Raw genomic sequence first — 12,688 nt, forward strand, 5'->3', positions numbered from 1 at the left:
CATAATACCTCCTCAAGGAAAACCCACATTAAGTTTACAGTGAGAAAGGAGGGTAATTTCTCAGGGTCTGTGATGGTATTCTCTAAAGAGAACCTACAGTGAATGACTCTCCAATGTACAAAGAAGGACAAACAAAATAACATTTTTTATGTAGTTTTAATTACCTTGTAAAATAGCCTCTCACTTAAAAAAAAAAAAACAACAACACAATTTGTATAGCAACATTATGGACAGCTTAGCACCAAAACTTTACTACGATTAAATCTGTATAATAGGGTTATGAATAAGTTTGATTTTCTTTCTTGTATTTTTAAATTTACAAATAAAAACACACAGGAAAATGGGTTACCTTTTGGATCAGGAAAAGAAATGAAGTAAGATAATTCCCATTTTGTGGAAAAGGATCCAAAACGATGATTTACCTGTTCTGCTTGCTGTCAGAGTGGTTGTGCCAGCTCTCTCCAGGGGCCCATCAGCAGGATTCCCTTGGGAATATGGTCTGCCACAGCTGAGAAATATTGGAAAAGTCATAAGTATATCTTTCTCTTTTCAAAATACCAAACATATACACAATCTTTGTGTACACTGAGATAGACACAGGGCTGAGGATGTAGCTCAGTGGCAGAGCTCTTGCCTTGTATGTTCTAGGCCTTGGCTTTAATTCCCAGTACCACAGAACAAAAGACAGACATCTACAATAACATTTCTTTACTTTTACTTATTTGTCATGGAAAAATTCATTTTGTTTTATACATGGATGCTAACAGGCAGTCGACTGCTTTTGTTTTTGTGAGAGAATAATAAACAGAGGGATTAGAAATTTCATCTGCCTCCCATTCTCCTTCTCTCTACAGTCTAGACCATATTTGAGGTAAAATTGTGGTAAAATTTTGTTACATTATTTGGAGAAAACTGGGGTAGGCTGCCAACTGTTTATAGCAGTGATTCTGGGGAGGCTGATTCTGGGGAGGCTGATGGAATATCTTTTTACCTGCTTAAAAATTTCTGTATTAGATTTATTTTTACAGATATTTTAAGAAAGCATGTGTTAATTTTTATTTTTGCTAAAAAATGAAAGCGAATTCATTTTTAAGATCAATTGGTAACCTGTCTAGACTCTAAGGAAATGAACCAAGAGATAAACACTTTGGTGATGAGTGAATGTATGGTTGACTAGATGTGGTGCTGGTTGAGAAAGATGGACCAGTGAGGCACCGTGTGGGTGACCAAGAACATCAAAAACACTTGGGAGGTGAATGGTGCCCCTTAGCAGAAGGCGTTGAAGAATGTGGGATATATATTTTTCTTTTCTCAACAACTTTCCTGTTTTATTAGTTAAAAAGTAACTCCAAATGGTTGGGCAGATGGGGTCCTCTCTTCTTCCTTTTGAGACACTTCATGATTAAATTTTAATTCTGAATTTTGCCACTAAGTTCTATTTTTCTATTTATAGAAAAGATGAAGAATGCGATCTTCTATGGAAGACTCTTAACCAAGAGTCTTGGAAGACTTTTTTTGGTCTGTTAGTTATTTACAGATCACCCACTCAAATAAAAAGAAATGAGTGAGTTTATTGTCTAATATATTAAATGTCTCATCACTTTTCTCTCCATTATGCATGTGTGTGCAATAAAGAAAAGCATTTTCTGGCTAGAGAATATCTTCATACTAAGTAAATTTACTGGTCAACCCTTGAATGTCATTAGAAAGCATTATATAAAAATCATTTTTTAAAGGATGAAATACTATCTCTTTACTTTAGGGAATCAAAAGACAATGAGAGAATAAATAGAAAAAGGGAGTGCATGCAACTGACGGATGGTCTTCAATTCTCAGATGCAGATTGGTAGAAGGAGAGTTTTATTAGTTTACAGATTTTTCATTGCAAGATAATACCTAAAAAGTAATACTGAAATTAGAGTTCAAATATATCAGCTCCTGTGCCAAAAAAAAAAATGGCTTGTTGCTTAGACATTACAGCAGCCAAGAGACTGGGACTCAATGCCAAACCCTTCGAGTTCAGCAGGGGAAACCACAATAATTAGTCGTGTGTTTTTGGACCTCTCTGTGCCTACATGGGTGGCTGCCTTGAAGGAAATAATAAAACCTGGTTTGAATTATAGATTTATAAAGCCCAAACAAATAAAACACACACTACTGGATTTATAAACATTACTGAACAAGTAGACAGTGAAATCCCCTTGTTTTTCTCTGAAACCTCTTTTATAAAAATCCCATTACATTCTTCCCGCCAAGATCACAAAAAAATAGGCTATGATGAGGAAAGCTCCATGGGAGGAAGGTCTTTCCTGAACATCCCTCTCCTTTCTTTAGGCAGCTTATTTCCCACAAGTCTGGAGTCCAGAGTGGGAGGGCTCCCTAGAAAAGCTGGAAGCAGATGTCCTCAATGCAGATTGCTCTAAGGGGCTCCATTGTGGCCCAGAGCATACCCACAAATCCTGCTTCTTCAGTTAGTCCTGTCTGACATTAGATTCCTGGGCAAGGATAGGGTGCTAGCCCATGAAACTGGCTTTGTCGTTAAAGTTCAGAACACAAGGGATAAAATAAAAATTGAGAGGTGTTCTTTTAGCACAACTTCTCAGAGCTTTGAATAAGATGATTCATGTTGAGAGTCTCCAACAGAGAAATATGCTGCGTCTCCTAGACATTCTATTACAGAACAAGTGTTTCGGGGAAGTTAGTGTCCTTCAGAAATATTTTATTAGAAGTGGCTGACAAAGAGAGGAAGGAACCGTTTTAAGATGGCAGACTAAGTTTTCAACTCAGTCCCTACCCAAAGAACACACAAAACTGACTTCCTGTTTACAAATATTTGCAAAATGTTAAGAAATAAAAATAAAGATTATAAAATAAATGACACCCATTTAACTTCTAGAGTGCTTTAGTTTGGATCTATACTTATATTTCAAAGTCCCATGAGTTAAAAGCTTGATCACTGCCGGTGGTAATACTGGAAGGAAGTAGAACCACTAAGAGGTGGGATTGAGTAGGAAGTTAGGTCATTGGTGGGGGGTGTGTGCTCTAGAAGGGACTGGGACCTGAACCTCTTTCTCTACTCTTGCTTCCCAGCCACCCGGAGATGAGCAGTTTCCTCTGCCATCTGCTCTCTGCCATGATGTACTGCCATGCCACAAGCCATAAACCAACTAAAGTCAAGCAAACGTTGAACAAAACTTCTGAAACTGTGAGCCAAACTAAACTTTTCCTCCTTTAAGTTGATTTATGTTAGGTATTCTGTCATAGAGACGGAAACTGACTAAGTCACAGAGTTTATGAACAAAATCTAGAAAATGGAACTTGTGAAGCTTCTTATCAGTTGCTAGTTCTTAAAATGGAATATACTGATAAAATCTGGGTCCATGAGCCAATATTTGCTACTTGAAAACCAACATGTTACGAATTTATTCAAATATTTCTCCTCATTAACCTTAGAAGTATCATTTTGATGAAGGAATTCTCATGATTATACTTAAAGCACTCAACTATTTTATATTATAAATATTTAATGATTTAAGACCAATTATTGAAGTTGAAGCTATTAATGAAGAACAATAAAAATATATTAATCAGTAGGATTAATTTCTTAGTAATAATGTTGATAAAGTAATTACTTTGGCCATGTTAGACCCTCTTTTCTTATCCTTTAATAAATAATCTTTTATAATTCTTTTTCAACAAGACAGAGTGGTACAAACAATTGCTTAATAGCACGCAGAGAACTATTAGCGTCTAGCCATAATTTGCCATACACCATTGATGCATTTTTAAAGTGCTAAAATTGGAAATGCAAAGTGCAGACAAAATATCTTTAATATCAATGTAAAGTACTCCCAGGAGAACAAGTAAAACACATTTCAACCCAGTGTCAGATGATATCAGATTAGCTGGTGTAATTTTTCAATTAGATATTTTATGCATGCTCCATCAACTGCAGACAAAATTATTATTATTTGGTAACAGAATTATTATTATTTTGTAATCATTATTATTTGTAACAAAATAACAACAGATTATTTGGAGACATCTCCAAAGATTAACTGTGTGGACTGCATGGAGTCTAAGTTTTCTATTGATAGAAAACCACTGAAACATTCAGTTTCTCTTCATGTCTATTAAATCCAAATCATATCATCCTACACTTTCTTGTTCTTTTGGCAAACTTCATCAAACTGTATAGATAGGTGGCATTCTGAGGAGGAAAACTGTTATTATTAGACTTCAGTTAACACCACAAAATCCTTACCTGCTACATATAACAGGTGGAGTCAGGACCTGAGGGGACAGGTCAGGGGCACTCTGAGTATAGGTTAAGGCCCTGTGAGAACTTGGCCCTTGTTTGGCAGTTGTGTCAGCAGATTCTGGAAACTGCACTGTGGAAATTTTGCTGACAGGGCTGCTGGCTGGAGTCCCTTGGAGAGGCGAGGAGCAGGGCGATGAAAGAGGTGAAATTTTAGCGAGGGCACCTGAGAAAGAAAGTTATTAAGTCACTAAACATATGTCTTTGAAATGCAAATGTGCAACTGTTGCACTTCACCCTGCTCCAGTAAACTCAAAACAGCCACGTGTAAACTCAGGCCACTGAGTTGGTCTCCACATGCCACCATCTGGAGGCAGGGTGTGTGGTTGGGGTGTCTCCACAGCATGAAATGAGAGTAATGAATCATCATGAAAAATTGGTGGCAATGTTGGCGCATCCAGCTAAAGCCTTGGTGTCCTGGAGTAACTTCAGGACAGAAGGATATTTTTCCTCCCATTTTTGTTTCTTGTCATTTTGACTTGAAAACAACCGTTACACTTTTCTCCTGTGTTTGCTTTCTCTGAGGCTGAGAAGCTTTTAGCGGGGACAGATTTACTATTGTTTTCAACATTAAGCTCAGTGTGCTAGGCATGCAATTCTGAAAATAAAGGAGATAAATTTTTTGAGGAGCAATTAACCTTATTAACCATTTGTGTTCTCAGAAAAACAGCAACTTTTTATGTGAAATAGTGCTTTGATCAAAATAATTCTTGAAGAAAACATTTAAACATCTAATGTGATCCATTTCATATCAAACAATAGACCTAAATCATAGATTTCAAATGTGAGTGTGTGTGTCAGACATTGGAAATGTGTTTTCTCTAGGTTTTGAGAATTATCCAGGATGCTGGCTTGGATTTGCAAGCATTGATGCTGGAGGAGGAGGATATTTTTTGAAGCTGCTCTCTCTGAACACAGAGAAGGTGGCCTATGCTTGGAATTAAAAAGAAAAAAACAAAACACCAAACATGTACCTTCCAGAGGACTACATGCTTACTGTTTTTCGTGATTTTTATGGCTGAACCTCCTACTCTAGGGGGCATGAAATGGAATCATCCTGAGTTGTTCTCTATTTCTCACTGTGTGTGTGTGTGTGTGTGGGGGGGGGGGGTTAACTGGCAGCTGGCTTAGAACAGGGTTTGTTTCCAAGATCCAGTTCCCTCAAAAGTTTGATTTGTCACACCCAATGGTTTTCTGCTCCACTGAAAGGAATATTAAGCTTGCTGAAGGGTTTTTGCAATTTATTTTTATATTTCTTCTTGGCACTATTATTTTTCTGTTTTGTTTTAAAAGATGAAAAATCTCATTTTTCCTTTGCTCAAATGTGGGGAGCAGCCGCCTCCTAGTCCTCTGCTTAACATTTATTTCCATTCTTCATTCTTATCAAACTTTTGCATTGATCCTGAACAAGTGAAACCTCTTAGACCCAAAGAGGTTAAAGAGCCCTGTCAGGGTCACAGTTCTAGGAAGCAGAGAATATGCTATGAGCCCAGCTATTCTGAGTAAAATGTGGTTCATTTATTAGCTCAGGCTTCTATCAGAAACCATCCAAAGGAGAATAAAAATCCACCATCCACTTACCAGCATTTGTACTGATTTTTGTGACTGGGTTGATGGTTTATATTCTGATTCAACTAGCAAGATTTAGCTATTTTAGCAAAGATACTGACCTTAATGCTTCATGGATTCCTGAATTGAAAGAAAATTCATTAAATTTTTAACTCAGAACTTCCCAACAAATATAGTATCATGTACTGCCAGTGAGTTTGTCAGAGTGCTATGAGATAATTAATGGTTATAAATTAAAAGAAAAAAAGAAAGGTTTTTGTATGAAAGCTCCAGAGTAAACTCAATTTTTAATATTCTAATATGATTGTTACATTTTAAATTTATGAAATAAAGGAAATATATTTTTCACCAAGCTCTAAATCACCAAGCTTTCCATTTCTCCACTGATATATCACATTATCACATTTACAAAGGTACATACAAGTGGGCTATGATTAAAAAAAAGAAGAAGAAAGGTTGAAAAAGGGTGGTCTGATTTATACTATGTGGAGGATTAAGCCAGAGACTACAGATAATCTTAGAAAAGCCATGTAACCATAAAGGAGCTAAATCCTGGTATGGTGATATATAAAGGTTACCAAGGTATGTGCACTGAAGAGGCATCTCAATGATTCACTCACTTAACAAATACCTATTATGTGTCCTGTTCCAGGGATACAGTGGTAGAAAATGAAGCCCCTGTTCTCATAGAGCTCCCACTCTCCAGGGACGCAGAAACAACAAAATAAAAATCAATAAACAAGAAAGAAAAGGAAATGGATGTAATTCCAAGTGATATGAAGAACAAGCAATGTAGAGGGTAGAGAACAGAGGAGAGAAATGCTCTTTAGAGAAGACAGTCTGAAAAGACCTCGGTGGGTCATAAAATCTAAACACAGGCCTGCTGAAGTAAGGATGATATTCAGACGGGAGTGTGGGGAAAGCATGTTCCAGAAAGAGGGACTCACCAGGGGGAGGGCAGAGGCTGTCAGCTTAGCACAAAGGAAGAAAAGGGCAGGGAATAGGAACGCAGAGGGGCTGCTCTGCATGCCTGGTGGGGGTTGAGCAGGGCCCTGGCAGTGTTTTAATTTGCTATGTCTTAAAAAAGTAAACTCCTGATAGACCTTCTTTAGGCAGCCACTTAATTATTTTGATAGAAAATTATGAGTTTGGGCACAGTTTTCTACTAGTCCTACACCCCATGCCCCAGAATGGCAGTTCAAAGCCCATGGGACCATTCTCCATTTATGTCTCCACATACGGCTTTTCAGAAGGCAATTTATGTGAATGGTGATCTTTTTTTTTTCTTTGCTAACTTTTAGAAGTTGCCAGCTGACGGACTCAGACACATACATTTCACTCTTAAATACACATTTAAAATTCATATAACCATTAGGGTTCTTGGACCTTTGCACTTAACTAAATTTAAACCAATAAGCAGACTTTAAGACTCCTGGGATGAAACCTTAAATAAATCTGTAACAGAGGAGAACCAATTTACTTTTATAGTACTTTAGTTAACATGTTTTGAACTCTTTTAAAAGCATGGGTCTTGGCAACAACCCTAAGAAGCAAGGATATTTTTATTTTGTACGTGAGAAGATAAAGGTATAAAATTTACTTAAAATTTTAAAAACCCAGAGGATTAGGAATTCCACCGGAAAAATATATACCCACCCAGCCACCACCCCCAAAGAGAAATGTAGATACCATCAAGTATCCCTTACCTAAAATGCTAGGACCAGAAGAAGTGTTTTAGATTTCAGAATTTGGGGGATTTTTGAATATTTACATGGACATTACCAGGTGAGTATCTCTAATCCAAAAATTCAAAATCTAAAATGCTCCAATTTGGACTGTTACATTTGGAATGTTTAACCTGTGATTGCCAAATATTTTTCTTTTTAGAAAAGAATAAATAAATGATTTTTGACATTTGAAGGGGATTCTCTCAAGAAATGTGAGGAATAACCTTCTTCTGCAAATCTTTGAAAACAGATTTCCTAAGATAATTCAAATGTAATCATGTCTAAAGTTACAGGGATGACTATCATAACCCCTCTAGGCCTCATTTAATTGTATGTTGCACATTCACACAGATACAAACATTTGTGAAGTGCATTCTCTCAAATATATTTTTCTTCATCTTTTATATCACTCTTAGAAACTCCAGGAGTAAAAGGCATAGCTTCTGAAGTGTAAGCCTTTGAATGATACAAATTTTCCTAATGTGAAATACTTAAAAAATTATCTTAAAACAGAAAATTTAAAACTACAACAACAAAAATTGTCTAAAATAGTTACTCCTTTGAGTGAGTCTTTAATTCCTTGTTATTGAGAGCATGTGAAAATGTGGTCAAGACATAAGGAACTGTGGGTAATCAAAGGGAGAAGATAAACAGTACCGCAGGGGAATTCTTTAAGTGAATCCATCTGTTTTGTGCTACAAAACTCTCTCAGTTTAATTGAACAAGAAAGGAACCAGCCTGTCTGATAAATCCATGCCTCTTTTCCATGCCTACAGGAAATGACCAGTCCTAATATTTTTTTCCAAAACACAAAATGAAACTAAAGAATTGTTTCCTTTATTTCAAAATTTTGTAGGAAAAACTTGGTCTTCTCTACAGGTGTAGAGATATCTGCACTCAATATAACAGGCCAAACTTGAAAGATACAGCAACTATGGATTAGAGGAATTTGAAAAGCAGAATGACAGAATGACGTCATGGTAGCTTCCCATTGTCAGTGATTTACAGAAGAGGAGCAAGATTGAAAATGCAAATTACATTTAAATCTCCTGCTTTATGCTTTAATCAAAGGACTCCTCTGTGATTTCATCCATTTATTTTATATTAGTGACTGCATAATAATTTCTTGTGTTTCAGCTACTTAAAATTAACATTGATTGACTGAGCTAGAGGACACATTGTTTACTTGATTTGTGCAAAGAACAGATTCATTAAACCCTTCTGAAAACAGGTCATTTATCTTTTAGCTTGCTTGTGTTTTACTTCATGCTTGCTTTCCCTCCCCACCTCATTGCCCATTGCTCTAACACTTCCTCCTCAAACTCTCTTCACACATCATTGAATTACATTTGCTTATACTCTTTGCCCCATGAGGGGCTTTCCCCAGCCTCTTTCCACATAGTTCATTGAAAACCAGGTGACATCCTAGTAAACCACATCAAACACAGCATACCTCCTGACCACCCTCAACCCAGGCATGCTGTTCATGCTAGGACACAGGGGTTTTAAATCAGAAGCACTCACCTGACCCGGGAAAATTGCAACCTAATTCCAGCACTGATTCTTGATAGATGTTTTTCTACCTTTTGGCAGACTTTCAGGGGTTTTTTAAAAATTGAATTCAGTGCACATAGGATGCAAGGTTATTTGATAAACACATGGCTCTGTGCTAAAAACACCACAATGCAAAGTCCCCTTCAAAGTAATCCCAAGGGAGATCCTTATGCCCTTAATGGCAAGAAAGAAGGGAGACTCTGGCTACAGCAGGACTTTAGCTTCTACCTCAGTCCTTATGGCATATGACATGGGCATTCTTTTTCCTTTTACACTGTGTCCCTTCTTCTCCATTTGGGGAGCAGGACACAGGAGTATGAGGCTGCTCCATCCTTTGCTTTGTTATTTTCCAGTGTCTTCCCTAACCATGCTTTTCAGCTTCTTCTCTTCATCACCCTGGGCTAGTTAATATTTTTTATTTTATAACCTAACTGAAGAAACATAGAAAAGAAACCAAATCCTTCATTATTTGTATTCAGGGAAAAAAAGAACCACAAAATCCTTATTTTAAATGACATCAATTTTTTTAAATTTTCTTTCTAATATGAAATCACTAGGACAAAAGAAAGGATTGAAGACTAAATCTATGGTCTTGGGCAAATTACTTCACCATTCTCTGCCTCACTTTCTTTCTCTAAACCCCTTCCTAACCTACACAAGAATACAGAACACTGAAATTCACAGTTCATCCTTGAGTTAGATATTATTATTGTACTATATTTTAATTCTGTCCTTAAGATTAAAAAAAAAACACCACAAGTCTGGAAACAATATTTATGCATATCAGGTTTGCTTGGATTGACCCATGGTTTTCAAAACACCATTTTTATTAGGTCTCAGACTTTCTCTCTAATATTTTTCATTTTACAATATGTCTATCATAAATATCTTTAGTGAAAATTTGATAGGTGTTAAACTTTTTACTTTTCTCAGAATGTCTTTACTTCTCTCAGATTTGTCAGGCACACAAGGTTAAGTTTGCTATTCTTATAGGATGCTGCAGAAAATATTCTACAGTGCTGTGATTCTATACCAACAAGTTTTCTCTAAAACTGACTACCTTTCCTGAAAAGGTCTAACTTAAAAGTTAGAGAAAAGTCAAGTGATCCTTTTAGGAAAGGTATTCAGTTGTATATGTACATATGTATCTATTTGTCTTTGATGTTGACTGCACACTTATTATAAGACTAGAGGAGTAACCACAGAAGGTGTACCTCATATACTCTGCTGTCCTCAATACACTAGCCTGATCTACCAGAGGGATTCTACTCTTGAAAGTCCTATACACAAAATGGGACACTCAGGTTCTGACATAGTATACAAAGTTTTGAAACCTATTAATTACAGTCAAAGGAGCCAAAGAGAACAGCACTACAAAGTTCATCTGCAATTAACCTCAGTACCACACAACATACCAATAACCTAGGACACATCTTAAAGAGAACACGGCTCACTAAGAAAATTCTCTCACAAAAATTAAAGAGATATCCATCCTAACAGATGCACAAATTTTGACACAGCAACAAAAGAAATATGAAAAAATGATTCGACTGAAAGTTTTTAACTCTCTAATAATTGATTCCAAATGTATTTGAAGTGAATAAAATGATAAGCAAATAATTTAAAAGAATGATTTAAAAATGATCAATCATTTCAAATATGGTAAAAATAAACAGCTCAATGAATTAAGAAAGAAAATGTAGGCAATGAAAGAGTGATTCAATATAGAAATAGACATTTTGCAAACACTAATCTTGGAAATAAAAAGCTCAGTAAGTCACATAAAAACCTCAATTCAGGACTGGGGTTGTAGCTCAATGATAGAGTATTTGCCTAGCATGTGTGAGGCACTGGGTTCAATCATCAGCACCCTATAAAAATAAATAAATAAAATAAAGGTATTGTGTCCATCTACAACTTAAAAAAATAAAAAATTTAAAAAAACCCTCTCAATTCAAAGGATCACTAATAAACTAGATCAAAAGGACGAAAAAAAATCATGGCTTGAAGACAAAACTGATGAAGTAATACATATAGACAATAATAAAGGGAAAAAAAGATATAATGAATGGAACATAAAGATATATGGGGCACGATTAAAAGACCAAACAAACTGGGGGAAAAAAGGAAGATTAGCTATAAACTAAGGGCCTAGAAAACATATTCAATGAAACAATAGCAGAAAAATCCCCAAATCCTAATAAAGAAATGGATATTCAGGAACAGAGGCATTTAGAACCTCAAACAGAAATGACTAGGAAAAAAACCTTTCCACGTCATATTATAGTTAAACTGCCAAAAGTGCAGAACAAAGGAGGACTGTTAAAAACTACAAGAGAGAAGTGCCAAGTCACTTATAAAGACAAGCCATCAGAAAAATATGAGATTTCTCAACAGAAACTCTAAAGGTCAGGAGGGCATGGGATGATATATGTCAAGTTCTGGAAAACAAAACAAAACAAAACAAAAAACTGGCCAACCTAGATTACTATATTCAGCAAAGTTATTCTTCAGAATGAAAGAAGAAATAAAAACCTTCCAAGATAAACACAAACTAAAGGAATTTATGGCCACAAAACTAGCATTGCTACAAATACTTAAGGTAATCCTACATACAAAAGAAAAAGATAAGTAAACCACAAGAGCATGAGAAAGAACAAATCTCACTAGAAGGGTAGATAAGCCAAGGAGAATTAGAAAAGAATCAAATATCATTAATGCAGAAAAAAAAAAAAACCTCTAAGGCAAAGGGGGTGGAGGGAAGCAAATAGATTATTTGAAACAACAGAAGGAAAACAACAAAATGATAGAAACTAGAACATTCCTTTTAATAATAATCCTGAAAATAAATGGTCTTGAGTTTCCAATAATGACTCAGACTGAATGAATAGATTAAAAAAAATGAGATTCAACAAATTTCTGCCTGTAAGAAACCTACATCACTGACAAAGACATACAATAGATTGAAAGTGAAAGGACACAGAATTACATTTCAAGCAAATGAAACTTGAAAGCAAGCAGTAGTAGCTGTACTTACATAGAAAATCGACTTCAAGCCAAATTCAGTCAGGAGAGCAAAAAGAGGACACTATCTATTCCTAAGTGGGACAGTCATCAAGAAAATCTAACAATTGTCAAAATATATAATATGTACTGAACATAAGAGCACCTAATTTCACAAAACAAATGCTACAGGACACAAAGGGAGAGCTTGACCCCAATATAATAAAATAGTGGGCAACTTCAATACCCAACTTTCATAGATCATCCAAACAAAAAGTCAACAAGCACACATCAGAGTCAGATTACATTACAGATCACATGGACTTAATAGACATCCACAGAATATTCCAACCAATACTGGCAGAAGGCACATTCTTTTTGTCAACTCATAGAACTTTTCCAATTGGACACATAAGGCAAGTCTTAACAAATAGAAAACTATTGAAAAAATTTCTTGCATCTTACCAGATCACAATGGAATGAAACAAGAAGTTCACAACAACAAAATATAAAAATA

The 12,688-nt window shown here is 35.8% G+C and overlaps 1 protein-coding gene across 1 annotated transcript in view; it reads right to left on the reverse strand.

Moving 5' to 3' along the window:
* Positions 1–12,688, reverse strand: part of Pde3a (phosphodiesterase 3A) — a 308,668-nt gene that overhangs the window by 28,843 nt on the left and 267,137 nt on the right. Inside the window, exons 6-7 of the mRNA XM_026391920.2 lie at positions 4,265–4,484; positions 423–508 (exon numbers count right to left, since the gene is read on the reverse strand). Coding sequence (XP_026247705.2) covers positions 423–508; positions 4,265–4,484 — 306 coding nt within the window. The remainder of the gene's footprint in view (positions 1–422; positions 509–4,264; positions 4,485–12,688) is intronic.

Source organism: Urocitellus parryii, chromosome 5 (genome assembly GCF_045843805.1).
Source record: "Urocitellus parryii isolate mUroPar1 chromosome 5, mUroPar1.hap1, whole genome shotgun sequence".
Taxonomy (NCBI): domain Eukaryota; kingdom Metazoa; phylum Chordata; class Mammalia; order Rodentia; family Sciuridae; genus Urocitellus; species Urocitellus parryii.